This window comes from Cinclus cinclus, chromosome 5 (genome assembly GCF_963662255.1).
Source record: "Cinclus cinclus chromosome 5, bCinCin1.1, whole genome shotgun sequence".
Lineage (NCBI taxonomy): Eukaryota > Metazoa > Chordata > Aves > Passeriformes > Cinclidae > Cinclus > Cinclus cinclus.
The window spans coordinates 30,922,333-30,943,242 of record NC_085050.1 but is presented as its reverse complement, the minus strand read 5'-3'; the positions used below and the strand labels follow the sequence as shown (position 1 = coordinate 30,943,242).

At 36.0% G+C, this 20,910-nt stretch overlaps 1 protein-coding gene across 2 annotated transcripts in view; it reads right to left on the bottom strand.

The window, feature by feature from the left end:
• FAT1 (FAT atypical cadherin 1) overlaps positions 1-20,910 on the bottom strand; it is a 96,421-nt gene that overhangs the window by 37,735 nt on the left and 37,776 nt on the right. The window contains exons 3-7 of one of the 2 annotated variants that reach the window (XM_062493545.1): positions 11,738-11,799; positions 8,619-8,948; positions 7,903-8,113; positions 5,812-5,880; positions 3,695-3,834 (exon numbers count right to left, since the gene is read on the bottom strand). In XM_062493545.1, the coding sequence (XP_062349529.1) occupies positions 3,695-3,834; positions 5,812-5,880; positions 7,903-8,113; positions 8,619-8,948; positions 11,738-11,799 (812 nt within the window). The remainder of the gene's footprint in view (positions 1-3,694; positions 3,835-5,811; positions 5,881-7,902; positions 8,114-8,618; positions 8,949-11,737; positions 11,800-20,910) is intronic. The other variant, XM_062493546.1, reaches the window with a different exon arrangement.

Here is a 20,910-nt window from a genome sequence, read left to right as displayed (position 1 = left end):
TCTGCCCACAGATCCCACTGAGGGCAATGCACACTGGTTATACAGAGAACAAAGCAGCCCAGGATTATTTTGAGGAAGGACTTCAAATCTATTAATAATCTGGCAGCTGAAACCTAAATTCGCATAGGGATGTATTGATTGCTAATAAGAGAAGATATGTGCCACTGACAAAATATACTCAATGTGCAATATTTGCACTCATGTTCCTTTAGATTACTTTAATATCATTTTTCGCTTACTGATTCTATGTGGAATTCAAAACCTACTCCTGTCCCATACTTACAGAAAGTTACATTTCCAGGTTTATAATAATTTTCATAAATAAAAAGTTGCATTACCCAGAAATAATATAACTTCATTCCAGTTCTAAATGTCTCTGTAGAGCAGGGCAATCACAAGCAAACAAAAATGCATGCAAAAATATAGTAAATGATGATTATTCTATGCTTCATTCCCAAAGCATCAAATCCATATAAATTTTGCATAAAGCAAGATTAAGTATTCTGCAATAGGAAAGGAATATGTAAAAGGCTGCAATTAGCTGTAAGCCATCTGAAGTATTACTTTCAATGAAAAAAATTGATATGCATAGCAATAACTGCAAGTGGCTATAGCTAGAAACTGGACTACTTATTTTTGTTTTCCCCTAAAAATCAATTCAATAGTTCATTTATCACTACTTACAGCCTGTGAATAACCTTTTGTGTTTCAGTACATAGGTACATGGACTTGTGGGATTTAGTTATTTAGTTTCTGTATTTTTGTTTTATTTCTAATCATAATCCTTCGAAGTGTGACACTAGTAGTTTCTAACATCATGTCAAACACCACTACTGTAGGCCTGGAATTTGTTTGTCCTTGCTTTGACTCATACATTTGGCATTTAGATGCATGCAAAATTCTAATAGACTCCACGCCTACTATTGCTCTATTTTTCAAAAAAGCTATTTAACTGAAGTCCTGAAAGAGTCAAATGCTCTACAGATGTTAATGGCCCAAGGCCAACAAATGCCTTCGAGTTTGAAGTCAGATTCAATGCACTGCTTTTACTAAGTAAGATTTTCATTTCATGTGCCCCTCCCCAATTTCCTGCAAATGCCATTTCCTTTTCCAAATTAAATGTAAAATTACTTACTCTGCTGTTAATCAGGATCTGTTAAGCTGTTTACTGTATATCCAGTGTTTATAGCAATTACATTGTAAGCTAAAAGCTCTGAATGTCATATTGCTGCTCCTCATGTATGCACTCAAAATTCAGAATTTCTTTGGCCTGTCACTCCATTCTAACTGTTTATCAGCTCTTAGAAGAATTTAAAGCACATTTAAACTTTAATCATCAGCATTTCACCAGTGAGTAATGGAGTTTGCGCACTGGCAGCCATAAATCACACCTTCAGTTTTGGTATTGTATCAACATTTCTAACCCCTTAATTTAAGTCTGATCTGAAATGCATCCTTTGAGGGATAGTCCTGAGGGTTATTTTAACAGATTAGTGTATTTGGGTGGGCCAGGAGTTATGGGAGAACTAAGAGAATCAATTAAAATCAGGATCATGCACCAACAGTTGCAGAATTTGAACTAGTCCACACGCCTCAATCTAGTTAGAACACCAGAGTGAGATTCCCACAGCAACAGGGAAAACTTGTGCTTATCCCACAAGCAGGGCAAAAGGAAGACACCGCAAAGGAAGTGTGTGCTTTTTTTGTAAGAGAAACCACAACCTCTGTTCCTGCTGAGCCAGACTGAGAGAAGAAGGGAAAGATATGAAAAACAATCGTAGAAAAGCAATCACAGAAATGACAAACTTGAGACTACTACTCCAGTTCTTCTGGAGAAGAGTGCTGTAGGGTAAACGTTTATAATGTTCACTTAGCTTTACAAAATGTTAAAATAAATTCATTTAAAGAACTTGGAAAAAAAGGTACACAGTGAATTCCCAAGAAGAACTAAATTAATCCCATGAACTCAGAGGAAGAGAAAGGGTGAGGGTTAAAGTAATTTTATGACTTTCCAATTCTTGGTTCTTCTGAAAGACAAAGCAGATTATGGTTTAACTGTGACAGCTCAGGACATCTGCATAAATTCAGCTATTCAAGCAGCAGCACTGAATAGGCTATCTGCATTCACCAAGACCCCATATTAAGCCTTTCCTTGTCCCTAGGCTACCCCAATACACTGTATGATGGCATTTTTGAATGTATTTTGGGAGGGGGGTGGAAGTGTTTATGGAAAAGCCTCTTGTTATCTTTTTGACTTTTAGCTGAATTCATGTTTCTTCTGGTTTTTGTCCTAAGTAATTCCTGCCTTCTATCCAGCATTCTGTAATCGCTAGCAGTGAATCTGCTCCATATTTTTACTACAAGTAGGCAAATTTAATAGATTTACAGCAGGATTCTCCAAACCTTTTATGGTGGTTATCAGCACCAGAGGCAATGACACCACAGCCATAATTCCAGCAAGTTCCTACTGGGAAATATGTTGCTGTCTTTGAAGATTCATGGTCTAGAAAAATCACTCACAATTGTCACCTTTAAAGGAAAAGGCAATTCTCAAAGGAAACTGCTAAACTTGGTCACCATACTACTATCAAATTTACTCTATTTGACCTGTCAAGCCTCCAGACAAGTACTCAGCTCAATAATGATTAAAATCCTGAACATTGACAAGAAACATCTTTTCCTCTGGCCAAAAGCAGAAGACAACATAGAAGACATTAGAAAAGATAACAGAAGAACATATGAACTTCACAGAAGCTTAACAAGAAGAAATTGCATTTGTAACACAGGTCTCTATGTACAGAAAAGACAGAAGCAACCCAACTATTGCTCTTTGAGTGCCTGAGGGGTAGGTCAATGATAGGGGTAGGTAATACAGACACATCACTGCCCAAGTCTAAGTCTTTAATCGGTAAATAAAGCCTTTCCTTTCCAGCCGGAAGAAAAGAGAAGCTCCTCTGTGATCCTCTCTTCAGACCAACCTCAGCTAAACTGTACTTTCAAATATATTCAGGTTCTGGGCTGGGTAAAAAAACTAGATGGGAAAAACAGGCAGGATACACATCATAAACTACTTTACTATTAATTATTTCCAGTACTGTCACAAAAGGCTTCTGCACCTTTAAGTGAACTTATTAGTCCAACTGCAAAGAGTTGCCACCATCACAGAGTGTTAGTAAAAAGGTAATTTTAAAACATTGGTTTGTCTGAGGTTGCAGCTATTTTGGAGATTGGCAAACAATCACTACTTCCACCAAAACTAAAATATTGTATTTGGGACAATACAAAGAGAATATTATAATCTAAACCTTGTTTTTATGTACGCTATGCAGAAGAAGCAGCTCAGTTTCATATAAAACATAACTTCAGGTAAGTAGTATTAATCCTTTTCTTGTGAAAAAGTCATGTGTGCATGACTTAGTTTCTGGGCTTAGTTTCTACTTTCATTTACTTAGCTGTAGGAACATGTTATAACTTCAAAGCTGTTCAGACCACAGTATAGTAACATACTACCTTGCACCAAACAGCATAGCTCTGTGAATATCAGAATTCACTTCTATTTTAGACAAAGTCCCTAATTTAAATAAACCATGTTCATTGTCTAGGATTAAAAAAATGGTAAGAAGAAAACCCAACACCTTCCCCACCCTCCAGCTACACATTCTTTTTATAAATATTTCATCAGAAAGTTCATTACCTGAGTGCTGATAGATCTGGTTCCATCTGTTGCTTCTACTGTCAAGTTGTAATTTGATTTCTGTTCTGCATCAAGAGGTCTTGCAACAATGATAGTTCCTGTGCCCTTGTCCACATCAAATCGACTGTCATAGTTGCCACCTTGTTCAGGAAATTGTGAGAGGGAGAAGTTAATAAAAGGCATTATTGCTTCATTGTTTTCATGTATGATCATGTGCTGTCTTCCAATACTTAATGAAGGTGGAACTATATATACACATATATTAATACATCCATTTAGTTTAAATACTTTCGATTTTTTTCCTGGTAACATGATATGCTGCTACTAGATATTTAAAAGTGAGTTGTTTTGGACAAAGCTGACTTGCCTGCATCATGGAAAGTCAGCAGGGACATTTTTATTTGCAAGATTCTCTACTTAAAAAAAAAAAAATCCATGGAATTTAATGATTCCATAGAGCAGGCCATTGACAATTACTGTGTCCAATGCAATAGCTCTTTTTGGACAGATTTTTGTTTAATGAGTGAAAAGCATTCTTTTTATCAAAATACATTAAAATCTCAAACCAGACATACAAATTTTTGTCTTTTGGAGAAGAGTACATATTATTATAATCATATATCACTATAGATAAGGCTGAAAAAGCTGCAGAATCTCCAAAGGATTCTCATCTTAATGCTGAGTATCTCAAGAATTCACTATCTCACTCTTACTGAGATAGGCAGGATTCAGAATAGTGCTAAATGTTTAAATGCCCAATGTTTAAATATGGCCAAGTTCCTTTTCTGAAGCAAATTATCTTAATTTCCCTTGTGAAACTTTCAAATTACTCTTTGAAATATAGTTAAATAACTGTATAGATCAATAGCTACACTCAGTTGCTTAAACATTTAATTGATCATCATTCTGCCGCCTGGAGCAGACAGTCCTGAGAATGCAATGTCCATTAAGTCCAAATACTATTAGTGATGATGAATACTACCATTTAACTACAATTGCTTTATACCTCTCAATAAACTGCCTAAAATGGAAGAATCAATTTTTATTTTGGTCAAGCCAATGCTAGATATGGCAAACCAATTTCTCCTAATTACGGGCATGTGCACTTCTAATTATATTTTACAAGGATAGCAGAGAGCATTCAGATATCATCTGAGTGCCTTTTTTTTTTCCTTTAACAAGATTATACATGCTAAGCTTTGCAAATCATTAAATGCCTTTTATGAAGAGCCATGGCATGGTTAGGAGTGAGAGGGTGAAATTCCAAAGGTTGCAAATTTGAACTTAGTCCAAGAAAAAAAACAGTAAATACTGAAATGAGCCCCCATTCACATGTAAAAAGGATTTTGCCTTTAGAAGGTTTCACTGCACGACAAACATATCAGTTTAGGAAAGGTGGGCTGGGTTCTGCTTCACTGGATTTGAGATATTTGATAATGACCAACATTGCATAATTCTTCTAGTTCAACTGAAAGCAGACTACTCCTACTGGCCCAGCAGCAGTTTCTGAATTACTCAATTGCATAGAAACTGAATATCATGAAAGGTAGCAGCTTTTTTCTTTTCGTAACAGATATACATGATATTTTTTCAACGGGCTTTCTGCAGTATGTCAGTTTTAGAAGGTGAATCTAGTTTTTCCTTTTTCACCTGGCAGGCAAAACCATTTTCTCAGATGTCTCAATGAAGTTTTCTACATTTTAAGGAAAGGGTAAAGTGAATGAGCATGAATTGGTACAATCAGTTTTCCTGACACAAAGACAAGCTCTCTAACCAACAGTTTTCCCTTTCTTATCAAGAAAATCACCAGAGCCTTGCCCGCATTTGTAGTAGTAGTGATATCTGGTGATCCACTGAAGCAGAACTCAACCCAAACTTCTGCATCTAGTACACTGAAAGTGTAAAAGCAACAGTTTTGGCCAAAGCCAAAACTGGATGCTCAGAATTGATGCTGTATAAATGTAATGATGACAAAACAAAACAAAAACGAACCTGTCACAAATGCAACCGTGAGCACTTTGATTTCCGAAGGGTTAACAAAATAAATAGTTTATAAATGTACGCTTTCATTTCAGATCTCATAATCTGGTAATAAATTATGTGATCTCAGCAGATACCTTCTGCTGTACAGTTCAGGTCACAAGCCATCTGTAAGATGTAAAATACTTCACTAGCAAGCTTGTCTCCTGGCTCAGCCAAAAAGAAAGAAAGCATGGAAAGCAAGCACAGAACACAAAGGAAAGCTGTCAATCAAATTCATTCATGCTATTAGAAACAGTAAAAGAGGGTGGTAGACCACCTGTAAGAGTAGCCCATAACTTCACAACATGATCACATATCAAAATTTTCAAAACACTTTTATTAAGAAAACTTTCAAAATGGTTTATTTTATAATGCTTGGACAAGTTATGCTCTTTCCCCATGGAATTTTCTGTATATTTCTTTCTAAAGAGAGCAGGAAAAGAGCATTCATTTTCTGCATTAGGCAAACAATAAAAATATGTAAATGTCCAAACTGTGCTGAATACATAGAAGGAGCAGATCAAAATAATATTATCCATCAGAATTCTATTCATACCTACACACTGTTCAGAGTGCATAGTAGTTGAAGCACACTAAGAACTTTTCTATAAAGTACATCCCAAATCTAATTAAAAAATTTTGCTAATAAAAGGCCCCAGAAAACATCACTGCTGTACTGTGTTCAGACTCCAAAAATCTGAGGCGTCTTCTATCTACTATCTTTCATCTCCATGAACTGCTTCCCTTTTTCTGGCAATGTCACTTTCTTAACCTTTCTTTTAATGGACTCATTTCGGTCTACAGATATTTGCTGTTGACTGGATAACCCTAATTTGAATTGGAGTACATGATACCTTCTCATTTTTCCTGCTCATTTTTATACTTTCTCCTCTTCTACTCCCATATCTATGAGTGTTTGAGTGTGTTTGGGAGAATAATGAAAGAGCACCCTTGGTTCAAAAATACCTCTAATGCAAAATTTTGCTCCTATGAGAATGCAAGAAAGCATCCTCAACTTTTCAGTCCCTCTAGAGAGTTGTACAGATCTGTAATCCCTAGATTTGTCTAAATGCCAACTTTTGGTTTTCAATTATAATCTATTTGGACAGGAACTTTTCTTTCAAGAATGCATTAGAAAGAACCATTTAAAAATTCTATGCAAGTATAGCAATGATTATCACTATCATCACAGGTTGTTCATGCATGAAGCATGATTCTAGGGAAGAATTCCATCTGTTCACATGTGCTTAAAATTTTTTTGAAAGCACACTCAGTATTTGGCATTATATATTCCTGCTACTTGGGTCAGTTTCATATACTTTATGTTTAGCTGTTGCTGTTCTCATTAATGTAGTAGAAAAATCACAAATCTATCGAATCACAAGTCTATCAAAAATCTGATAGACTGACAGAGAGACTTTACTTAAGACTAGAAGCAATTCACTACGAGGCACGTCTCCTGAAACAAAGCTATGCCATTCTCCTGGATTCTAACACAGATAACACACAACAGAATTTGGTTTTACTATCAGCTATGACTGCATATGAACATGCTGTGTATAACACTGGCACTCATAAGTCTAGTGACAAAGTCTAAACTTCAAAAATGTACTATTAGTTTTGTTACCACGACATCAACATATAGTCATACTACTGGTTAGAAATCCCCTTTCAATGGTAGAGATTAACACATTATTTAGTATAAAGAATATATACAGGAAGAAGATTGCTGGGGTTAGGAACATTGCAAGCTTTCCTTTTAGTACTGAATCAAAGGACAGCAAACTGAGAAGCAGCCCAGAGGAGAAGAAATCCATGTGAACTGTAAAATCTCTTTTTGAGCATGCTACCCTGATTTGCAGAAAACTAGCATCTTGTTTCCTTGCCTATCATAGAGTCTATGAGATTGACTTCATTAGTTTTCATTTCGGTGACGCAGTATTAATAAATCAATTTTAAAACCGCAACACAGCAGGTATTTTGCAACTTTATGTTAATCTTTGATACAGAGTGGCATTGATAAAAACTAAATAAATTTGACATATCAAATCCATATCTGCATTTAAAGAATGTCAAAGCCCTGCATTATTTTGAAGAGTGATTAAAACCAAGCTGCAATGAGCCCTCCAGTATCTCAGACTCCATACATTTGTTTCTAATAATAAAGGCCCTTAAGGCATCCTTACCCGTTATGTCAAACCAAAGTGGTGTTCCAAGAGGTTCAACAGCTATTACACCAATCATGTGAGCAACGGGGTCACTTTCCATCACCGTAAAAGAAAAAAATGATTCCTCAAAATAAATAGGCTCTGTGGGTGGGACGGGCTTTGGAATCCATTCTATGTGAAGCCGTGTAGTCGAAGACTTTTGTGGACGACCATTATCTACAGCTTTAATCTGTGAAACAGACACATCTTTTAGGCTACAGGATCACATAAATCATTATGTCACATAAATAGAAAGCAGTAATAAGCTCCAAGCATGTTTGCTCGTGTGAGATATTTCCAAAAAGGTTAAGTGTCTCTCAAAGTGCCACTTGCCCTTCATTATCTGGGCAGCAAATGGAGAAAAAGTATGCAGCACCTGATAGCAGCACAAACTGCTATCATAAATTCACTTTTATTTTGCTTTCTTCCTGAAGGTGAGTCTAACTGATTGTTTATGTTCTCCCATCACATAAATTATCTGTCAGGTTCTGGGAAAGAACAGCAGTTCTTAACACACAATACAAACATCTCAAATCATCATTTAATAAAAACCAAGCAAACACACAAAACAATACTTCTTGATTTGTTGAAGCTTTCTTCCTTCAGATACTGCAGTCACCTGCCAAGTACTGAATAAGAAATGAACAGATTATAGAACACTTTACATATTAGTGCTATACAAGATTTTCACTCACTGAAAGGATATCGTAATCCCTTGCTGCAGAAAATTTCTTTGATGAAACCACTCCAGTTTTTGGTTCAATAAAGAATTTGCCATGTTCATCACCATCTTCAATGCTGTAGGAGATCTCTGCATTGGGACCTTCATCTTTATCTGCAGCAATAACTCGATAGATTGGCTCTCTCCTAGCAGTTCTCTCTCGCTCCGGCTTACCACGCTCTGGAAGCTGAATTTTGTAGAATTTTTGCAAGAATTGAGGCTTGTTGTCATTCTCATCTAAGACCTTCACAATCACCCGTGCAATTGTTGATTTTGCAGGAGTACCGTTGTCTGTTACTGTTACCTGTTTTTATTAACAAGGGTAAAGTTAGAGCTCAAACATGGTCTTTCCAACAATGCTCCTCCCTAAATGAGATTTTCCTACAACTGCCTAAACCACTGTACTGTTATCCCCTAACTCCAATTAAAGCACTTGCCTAAAGCTATTAGATGAGTACTGCAAAAGGCACTCAAAAGTATATTCAGCTATTACCTTAATATTTCAATACATGAAATGCAATATGAAATGCAAATATTCATGCTCATCTCTAACAGATGGTATGAGGTATGATTTCCACACATATGAGTATCTGTTCCCTTTAGTACTTGTAATGGAACACCACCATATACCCTTCAGTTCACAAAAAAACCCAACTACACCCAATAAGAAAACCAAAGCATATCCCAAATGAGGAAATTACAAGGGGTATGGGATAATATGCCCATTAACTTAAAATTAGCATTGCCCTGAACCATGAAAATAACGAAGGCAAATTTGAGAAACATCTATGTGATTCGAATGCAACATCAGTTTTGAAGACAATACTGACATAACCAAGACATATGAGAGAATAACATAAAGCTAATCTAAATTAACTGCATAAGAAAGTGCGAACTGGAGCTCAGAAAACCAATTTGGAATAAAAAAATGGGGCACATTAGTATTATCAAAGATCAAATTTAATAGCAAAATGGAATAAACCCACCAACCCATCTGGTCAACATTTCAATGCTCAATTAATTAGCCAGATTCACAGCGCTGGGGTCATAATACTGTCCACCATTCTGTGCATTCATGGGTTTCTTTCCAACCTATTATCAGGGTTGTCAACATAAAACTAACACATAGGAAAACTTCTACTTTAAGCCAGGCTGCCTGTCAGTATTGCTCTGTAGTAAAGGCTTCTCCTGTCGGATACTTCACAGACATTTAGCAAAAACTTTTAATGTTGGGATTCAAAATTAACAAAGAACAAAAAATTATAAATGACACCAGCATGCAGTAAACAACGTTCCAAACTAAAGAGCAATAAGCCTTAACTGCTATTTAATACAGAATGATGAAAGCAGGAGGATTTATGTACCATTACGTGACATCTTAATCCTAAAAATAAAACTTTCTGAGTTCTGTAGATGTTAGCTTAAGGTTATAAAAGTAAGCTTAAATTAGCAAGACTACTAGCAGACAACTGCCCCTAATATTACACTATGAGTGCGACATCTGGCATAAGTTTTGGCCCAGAACAAGTAGCACACACACACAGACACTGCTTAGCTGCAGCCTGAGAATTCACACAGTTCAGACGCAATTGTCAGCAGGCAACTTGGATGTGGCCACCCTGTTCCAGGGCTAAGTTGTAAGCAGTCAAAGCCATATGGGCCATGTCGCCTCAGGATCAGAAAATAATCCACAGCTCATTTTATTTACTGTATAAATCTAACAAAAATCCCCTGTATAATATATAGAGAACTAGAATTCATTATCTACCAATTTTACAACCAATATACCTAACAGTGGTCAAGAAATAAGACATAATGGACATGAAGTGCTTTGGAAAACTGAAACAACCAGGTTTGAGGAGGCAATTTGAAAAGAGAATTATATAATTACTTTAAAATGTACCTGAATACTATGTCTAGTGCTAAATCAGATTTGCCATTTAATTAATTTGATTACTATTACTTCTAGAAACACGCTGCAGAGGAAATTCTGCCCCACTGCTACTTGGGTACAGAGCATTCTTTCAAAGCTGACACAAAAATGAAAATAATGATAAAAAAATTGTTCCAACAGCTGCATTAATCCACCTCACAATGCACCAAAGGGATACAAAAGGCCCAGGAAGACTGTACTTATCCTGCAATTACACAAAAGAATAGTTTGTGCTGTCAGGAAATAAGTACATTTATCTCCATGTCTCTGCAGTCATTGCACTTGTATTGGAACACCTTTTTAAGGATTTCACAAGTTCTGTGTAAGTCCAGAGTTGCTTCTCTGTCTTTAACATTAATTTGGTGAACTCCCATTGCAGCCTTTTATCTGTCATCCAGGACAAGAGGAACAATAAAACATCCCAAATAAATCTTAGGACATAAGGATCACTGTGGATTTTAAGTCCTCACTACAGGGGAAGTAACATGCCATTACACTGCTCAACAACACTGTGAAACCAACTTAAAGTTCTCTATGTGTTTTCCTTTCAGGCTGTTTGACGGAGAATGAGAAAAGCTCTTAAATAAAGTCCAGGCAATTAATTACATGTAGTTAAGTAACAGCATTATGTCACAAGTTTCATGCCCTTGGATTTGGGCTCTATAATGCATGTCCTGCAACTGATGTGGTTGATAAACATGTTATGCAGAAAATAGGGCTACTCACATACCATCCTTTTGTATTCTCCACATGATAAAAACATTCTGCATTTCTTTTTCAGCAGCCTATACCCAGCAAAAGTTAGGCTGAAATAGCTATTCTGATAATTAAACAGGAAGATAAAAAGAGAAATCACACTCCTTTTGACAATCAAGCCTTTGTACCATTTGAACGCAAACCTTTGTTCTGAGATATAGGAAAAAAAATTGCATTCAATCTATACCTTCACTCTTTTTTAAGCAAAAAAGCCTCAACATACTGTTTTTATAAGATAGGTGGTTATCTGCATTGCAACATAATGAACACACAAGGAAATTACTTCCAAAAGCCAGGTTTTTTTCATTCTTCATATGGTAATCAAGCCTGGCAAACTTAATTCTGTCTAAAAGAGCAATGAACTTATAGTCACTGTTTTTCAGCAATCTAAATAAATTATTTACCTCCAGTATGTGCTCTCCCTGCTGCTCTCGATCTAGTTTTCTGGATGTGGTTGTAATTAGCCCTGTAAACGTAAGAGAATAATTAATCAGATCCTTCAAGAAAATAATCTGAATGAAAGTTAGGTTAAATCAGCAGTTACTGATATCCTCAATATCAATTTCTTCTTAGGTGGCCACTTCCATTTTTGTAGAATTTATGCTTTCATTAAGGGAAAGGGTGAGGGGTTTCCAATCCTTAAAAGCTGTGAAAATACTCTGCAATCTGAAAACTAAGGTGCTGTAACACTTAAGACAAATACAGTTCAGTGTTCCAACACATCTGTGAGTGTTATGTTTCTAACAGAGTAATGAATGCAATTCCCTCACATGAAATCTTGTTTTCAGAAGGCATTCATGCACCTTTTTCAAAGGGTGCTGACAGACATTATCTGAATTAATTACTCATCTCTTCTGGAGAAACACCTATTTGTAATTTTAGTGGTAAAGGCAAAAGAAGGATAACCTGAAGAGATGCAATAATAAAAAGGAGTAATTGGTCTGTGTTGGTTTAATTTCACAATGACAATTGGTCAAACAGTTGCTGCTGACAATAGTAGAGAAGAACCACAAGTTTTTGATGCACGATGTTATATTTTATCTCAAGTCCTTGATACAGTCTTGATGCAAGATTAGGAAAGCATGATGGTTTTGCTTTAAATGAAGGAAGTCGAAGAATAAGAGCTAACAAAATAAGTAAAATCTAATACAGAAGGATCTTATTTGAAGTAACTCTCCCTAACAGTACAGAATTTTAACTACTGAGTTTCATGAAAAGTTAATTTGGTCAACTCTCAATCATAGTGAAATTATTTGCTATTGTGTGAGTTAACTGTGCCACAGATGCAGACACAAGAGAATTCAGTTTCTTTGCTGCACAAAAGCCATTAACCTTTCTGCAGGTACAAATTTGCCCTAGAAATACCACTGCTGTGCTCATATGGGACTGAGCCTGTGCTAGTAAATCTTGCTGGCCCTACATGAAGCAAACACCAAGGTTTGGATTTGCCCAGCTTAAGCAACTACTGATCTAAGCATGCAATATTCTCTGAAGCAGCAACAAAGAGCAACAACATTGACTTCTGCAATGTCAGAAGACATTTTATCCATCTATCCCAGCTTTTGATAGTTAAAAGAAAGCATTGCCATCTTGATTCTTAATGGTCACACCGGAAAACACAGAAGCAATTATCCAAAGAAGGATGAAAGAGATCAAAATATAGCCAGCCTACTTCATGTTCCATTTTTAACTACAGATTATTTTTTTTATTAATATGATCTTATATAAGTAAAATTCAAGTCCACTTATAAAGTTTTCAAAGCTGGTCTGCTACAGTAAAAAAAGCCTTCAATTTTGTCTCTCAGCTGATAAAAAGCAGAGTGTGTAAGGAAAACAATAAAGACTTCCATTTCACTTAAAAGAAAAAGGCCAAGAGAAGCAGAATTGTATACTACAGATGCATAGCTACTCAGTGCTTCTGACAAAAACAGCTGTAGTCTGCTTATACCAGCAAAACAGCCTGTACTAAATAATACTGACAAAACCTATATAAGGTGATATTACAGCTGTCAAATGTTCAAACAACTATTCTCTAAAACACAGTGCAAATAACACCTGTTTCAATTATGGTCAAATCTGCCCTTGTTTTTCAAGCGAGCTTGTTTGCCATCATATCAAACCCATTATTTATGTAGTATTCTAGATAATGATATGCCATCTTCTCCTGCTTTACATTTTCATGCTTTTAGAGTACACAGAAGATACATTTGCTATTGTTAGGATATATCTTTTGGTATTATGAAGTAATTGTCCTTAGTTACAAAGAAAGGGGGAATGAAAATTAGAACATACAAAAACCCAAAACAAACAAACCAAACAAATGAGGAAAAAAAGGTTAAATTATTACTCTGAATTTAGGAAGAGGCAGGGGAAGAGAGAAAATTATGTGAAAGTTGTCTATTAACCTCCTTGAGATAATATTTTCACATGGATGTTACAGAGCTGTGAACAATGATAGCTGAAAATATTTATTGTTACATATTCTAAAAAGCTTTACTATCCTGCCTTAGTCTGGGCAACACATTTTCTTTTCACAGGCTCTATGGGAAACAGAACAGGACTGTTAATTGAAAGTGCACAAGTAGCACAGCCACCACCTCATCTGCTTCCTTCCAGCAAAGGGACTTGCAGGTGACTTCATGAAACACAAGTTCTAAAACCTCCTTCTACTAAGTACCTCTGTAAAAAGCCAGCACAAGCCCCCCCATGAAGCATTCATCTCTAGGCTCACCACAGTTATGAGAGAAAAGGGTAGATTGCAGCACAGCCACTAAAGAAGTTGACTGTTGAACAGCTGGGTTGAAGATGGGGAAAATCTAAAAAAAAAAAAAGACCAAGAAAAATGAAGCAATCCTATCAGAAATACCTCATGATGCCTGCACTCCCCTGAATAGTCAATAGTTAGTCTACATCCTCTGACAATAATAAGACTCTATCTCTCACAGCAGCACCAAGTAGAGAATTACATGAGAGCAGAAAAATGGCACTTTTCAACAGCTTCCTATCCAATTGATTTTTCATCAATAGCCATGAAGACTGGAGCCACCCCTAAAAATGGCAATTAATAGTTGGAGGGAAAGAATATCAGTCAGAAAACCATTTGAAAGCTTTTGCTTTAAGCACTCAAAACAAAATTCTACCATCTACCACTACTATACACACTAGTGATTCCTAAAGGAAGTCTTGTTCCAGACAGAATTCCTATTAATGAAGTTGGTCAATACAACTCAAATAGGTAAGAAGAAAAATATCCAGTACGAACAAAAGATACATGCTTCAATCTGCTAAAACCTCCAGTCATTTCAGCCAAGCATGCCACACCTCACTGTTAACTGAAGTGTTAAAACACTTCAGACCAATAACAGAAGGGCTTAGTCTTCACCATATATACCCTGTATATTCAGCAGAAACTAATGCCAACAAAGGAAATGTAACACTTCTGGATTTAGAATCACTAATGCCAACAAAGGAAATGTAACACTTCTGGATTTAGAATCACATACACATGCATGACATTCTTTTTATTTAACTCTTTACTGCTAGACACTTTGCTAAGTGCAAATTCAGGTTCAGTGAAAGGTTTCACTTCAGCTTAAGACTATGAAAAGTCTGATTAGTGCAATCACTACATTTTTCTATTTTTGCCATGCTTTTCTTTATTACAGAATGTTAAATGCTGCACCAACAGATCCTGTCCATTGTTGAAGAGCTTTCCTGAACTACAGCTGTGATAATAAGGTCAAGTGTTCCCATGCACTGTGACTGCCTATTAAGAGTGCTGAGGAGAATCTTTGGACCTAATGTAAGTCAGCTCCCTGCAAAAAACCCCACCACTGTGCTCTGTTCTTAAGTTTTTTTAGATTGAGCTCCTTACTTTGTGTGTATCATTGCTGTGCCCCTCCCTCCACAAAAATAAACGCATGACCACACTTTTGCACACACCACATCCCCAAACGAGTGGCAAGTAAATGATTTCAATTAAGCTCTGAAGAAGGCTGTAAAAATTCAGTTTTTAAATCCTTGTTATGAGGTGGGGAGAATGTGTTTATTGCTGAATGAAATAGCAACATGTTGAGAAACAGGTCACTGTGACAAACCATGCTATTTCAAATCAAAACTGACTCAGAGCATTGTTTTATAGTCACAGTTTTCTATTCTGCTTCTGCCTCCTCTTATCAGCCTCCCTCTCCCAAAACCAACAGGAACAGCAAGCTCCAGTAAGTCACATCACTGACTACTGTATTTCACCTGAAATCAATGTCACTATGGCAAGATGGGTCAAGCATTCTTGAGAAATACAAGTTTATAAAAAACATTTCTAAGATAATGATGAGTGAATTGGTGAAATTTATGTTTTTAGTAATATTTAAAAGGTTGCCTCATCAGGAACATTTTCCCAATAGCAGCTTAATAATTTAGAGTCTTAGGATAAATCATAGCTGTTCTGCCTCACTAGCTGGAGAGCTACTAGAATCAACTGAAACTAACTGTAAACATCTATAACCAACAAAACAAAACAAAAAAATCTGTACTGGTAGCAGATACAACTGTATTCTTCCTTCATTCCTTATTTCACTTTTCATTCTGGGGATACCCGCTGTCTATTTGAGGTCTACCCCAAAGCTAACACACCCACATTCAGATAAAACTTCAGATTTCTATTTTAAATAACAGCAAAACAAACATACAAAAATGCAACTACAGCATATAATTATGTAAATGTAAATAGAACTGCTACATTTGGAGCAGAAATTAGCACCAGATATCAGGTACTAGCAGGGATTTATTTCACATCGGTTCCCAGCTACATCATATTATCTCTGTTTCTGAAGCCTAGCACTTCAACAACAATTTTCATTCAATGCTGAAATGGCAATATCTTTAAAAAACATAGAATATTAGGTGGACACTGTGTTAAGAATTATCTATTAGCTATCTTTAAGGCATGGATGATCCCAGTGATGAAAGAAGTAGCATCAGAAAAAGTGGTCTTTGCAAAGAGAGGAGGAAGGCTCAAAGTTTTTATCTTGCTGTGTATACATCATGCATCCCCATGCATTCGTGCTTTCACAAATATCTGCAGACTTTCCAACTGCACATTCAGCTTGACATGATGAAGATTCTAGATTTGGGACAGAGTTTGCCTGTTAGACATGGCTAACTCCCACAGTGAACCAAAAGACTAAAGCAGATGCCAGGTGTACTGTGCTGCCTCCAATGAGTTTGAACTGATAGGCTTGATTTGAATTAGTGTAACACTTACTGCAGCATATGAAAAGAAATACAGTTTCCCTGATCTTTGAATGCATTGGCACTGAAGAATTAAGAAAGCAGATACAAAATTTTTTATCACTAACTTCAACAGATACAAGTTATAAATTAAATATGAGGGAGGTTATATTTGGTCCATGTGGTTTTTGTCCTCTGTGTTAAAGGCAAACCATAACTAACCAGCAGAAATGGTTTCTCTGGACTGCATCAGCCAACTATCACTTAAATTCTCAGTCATCATTACTGCAATTTAGTCAAATATTATTTTAGCTCTCGCTCTCCCACTTCAACCGCCAAAACAACAAATTACTAGTGAATGATAAAGGGTTTTCTTCTTCTATTTTTAACATATTGTTATAGCCTCAGATCTTTTTACAAGGTATTAATATGTAAGTCACTCTAAGGTTTGAAGGAAGTACAGATTTAAAACTCGCATATGGCTGTAATGGTAATCATGTTAATTACTGCATAACACAGCCCAAAAGCACTGATCAAATGACAGCAAATATTTTGTAAGTCAAAGACCAATTATATCTCTTCAGGTGATAGAGATACTGTCTCCCTTCAAGGCAGGGTCTCCTACTAGTCTTCCTCTTTTAAGAAGTAGTGTAATATATCCAATTCAAGACAGCTTTACCTTCTAGACAGAGGAGTATATCTTTCTTTTGTACGACAGACTAAGAAGTTCACAGGAATCAGCAGTTTCCTCCTCCCAGAAGTAACAGGTGTGATGTCATGTCTTAGACATCTATCATAATACAGTGAGTGTCAAGTCTCACTGTCTGAAAGATCTTATGACAACATTTTAAACCTCTTCTGATATTTCAGCACTTTCCAAAATATGAACAAAATGACTGATAAATTAATCCATTATTATTTCATCACTGACACATAAAGATTACTTTTTTTCAGTCTTCTTTACACTGATTTCAAGTTAACTGTGTTTTACACCTAACTTCCCATACAATCCATGACCACCAGAAAAGGCTTACATTATTTTTCTAAAGATGTTCAGATGTTTTTGGCAAGACTGTAGTCAAACCTTTTTTTCTACGCAAGCCAAAAAACGTCTTCACAACCAAACCAAATGAACAGGTTAATAAAAGCAGGAAAATAAAAACTAATAGTAGAGGGATTGAAGAGGAGATTCCAGCTTTGCAGCTGGCAAAAAATAAACTGTCTTACTAGCCATGGAACGACTGATGATGACTATTATAAGCTAGAAAGTCTAATATATCACCACTGCCATACATCACCATGAAGGCAGACTGCTGAGTTAAAAAAGAAATAAGATAGTGCTAACAAGCTATCACACTGGAACAAGTATATCATAAAGGAACTGAACTTTCATTAACATAGTCTTAAAGATAATTCCTTGGCAATTTCACTTGCTTTTCATTCCTAAACACTTCCTTATTCTAAGCACCTTAATAACTTTCATCGAAACCAGCAACAGAATTGTCACCAGTAATTTTCTAATGCTGAAATATGATTGCAAATAAACAGTCCCAAGAGAAACTATGAATATCATTTACAAGCACCTTAAATGGCTGCAAATGCCTCTTCTGCTCAAGTACAACACTTAAAAGCAATCATTACTGTTCTTTCAATAAAGGCCTCAAAAACAGTACCACTTTTCATCAAGAACTGAGAGCCTGGGCTCCTCTTTCAATTCTCCTAGCCATATACTCTCTCCACTAGTTCTGCTGTTGCTCGCTTGTTCTCTCTGGCCTCTTGAATTTTACCATTTTGCTATGCAGTTGTTTAGGTAGAACACAGATTCGTTCTACCTAGCAGAGCTCACAGCCTGTGGCTAGGAGACTTTTCTGGATAGTCTAAATGCACTTTTGGGGCTAAATGACTTACTTTCTACTTCATATATAAACTTCCTGATGAGGGTAATTACACCAATGAGTTACAACACCCTAGCTTTAGAAAAATTAAAATGGAAACCTACTGTAGTACACTGCTGAAATTACTATTCCCTTTTGGTCAAGTATAGCATGATGGCCCTCAACCAGTAGAGTCTTTCTCAGCTTTGGTGCCTTTTCCCCTTCAATTCCCATGTATAGCCATTCAAGCAAAAGCCAACAGGACACTCCCACAATGTACAGACACCTAAGTAAACTCCAGATTGAAAAGACTGAAACATATCAAGAACTACACATTCTATTTGCTCTTCAGATCACCTTTTCTTTTTCCTTAGGTATTTCCTTATTCCTGTTTCAAATGCTAATGCATATGCTCCCGATTTCATCCACAAAATACACACTGGCACATCTGTCCCAGATGAACACTTCTTGCCCTTTGTATGATTCCATGAAAAGACAAGCAATAATTGAGATCTCAGTCCTACCCAAGTCAGGACTACATCAAACAAGGGCCAACACCCTGTCCATAAGGGTGTATTTGTGCAGCATATTTACTGAAGTACAGTAATAACAGAATATGCTGAGTTGGAAGGGACACACAAGGATCATCAAGTCCAGCTCAGTGTTTATTAGCTTGTTTCTTGTTACCAAGACAGACTAGGAGCTTTTTATACAGGATCAAAAAGTAGGTTACTTCACCCTATGGCTAATATTTGATACCACCAGGCACCATGTTTATCCGTAACCAGGCAATTTAACTACTCAATCCTACTACTATAAAGTATAAGTGCAAGGTGCACATCTGAAGTTGAGTCACTTACCCGAACTATTTTAACAGCATCCTGGAATTTGCTGAGCAGAATACTACTCATTAATCATGTTTGTGATCTGAGCATGAAGCAAAGACAAGCAACCCACCAAAGCTTATATATGTACAGCACAAGGAAAAAAAAAAGAATTTACATAAACAGCTAAGCCATCCAATAGGGCAAACACTTTAGAGCTTCAATTTCAACTAGATTTCAAATGAAGTGAAATGAAATGAAGTTTATTGATCATGTAATTCTAGAAAATTCCACAAACATATCTAACTAAAAGTACACCATGTAGTTTTGAATACTCTAATTAGTCACTGACTACATTATTTTTGTTCTGGATTTACTAAGACAGTGGCATTAGCTTCTTCTGCAGTAATTTTTAGCAGTAAAATTATCTGGGAGATAAAGAACTATATAAATAACAAAAAACAACCAAGTAGCTACATTAAAATGCCTATGATCCTGCATTCTCAGTGCTTGAAAGCATTTAGGGCAAGTCCAGTTTCATTGTCATTCATATTCTTTTGCTAGTTTCTGTTACACAAAAGATAAAACCCAGAACTGTAAGTCAAAAGCAGTATAAGCTAAGATCCAATAAGAAAGGTATTTAATAAGTAACAGCAAATAGCTATAATAATTTTGAATGAAAGATTAAACAACAAAACTCACAGATGGTTGTTTTAAGGAAACTAGTAAGTGATAATACATTTCCTCTAACGATAATACATTTCCTCTAGAATGAACTTCAATCTTACTATCAAGAGAACATTATAAATTTTTGTTACCTCTTTGCTTACTTTGTGAAAATACTCTTGCTTCAAAAGCCACACCAACTCAAAGCTCAAATGCCTTCAGTAATTAAGTTACTTTATGTCCATCATATCTAATGGCCTGAAATATGCCATCTTCAATAACTAAGTACATAATTATTACCACAAAATCACACATCATCTTGAAAGTTCTTTACAAACCTGACATAATCTTACTTTGTAGTGCTCTGAACTCCCTATACATTTAAAACCTAAAACATTAATTTCTAAGTGAAAGTTTGGAGATTTATAAAATGCTGCTGCCTCTACCCTTTTTCTTTTGTTTTTAATTGTATGTTATTTCCTACATTTAAAATGTACTAGAATAAGTGCACTGCAGCCTTATCTACTGATTTAAAGGGAACTGCTTTTGTAACTGAACCATATACATAAAGAACTTTATGCAATGCTTGTAAGAGAGATGATAAGGTAAATGGCTGTCAAAGACCTTGCTTTGGCTCTCAGCAAAACTGAGGAAGAACAATTTTATACCTTACTTCTAGTTAGTTCTTAACTGTGACTCCGCTGTGAATACTTCAGAGAGAAAAATATTACCTCATATAGAATGACATTTTTTTCTGAGATTGATTTTCATTGATTTAAAAAAATCAAGCCAACCTGATGCGAATCAGGGCACTAATTCTGAGGAATCTTTTCTTATAATGAAATTAATCAATACTAATGTCATAATGGTGTTATATACACAGCTTCAAGCTACACTACTCAGAGATCCCACCAAGCAAAGCCTCTTATCCTTGAAAGTACACGTGAATGAAGGACTTTGTAAGTGGCTCACAACGGTATCTGA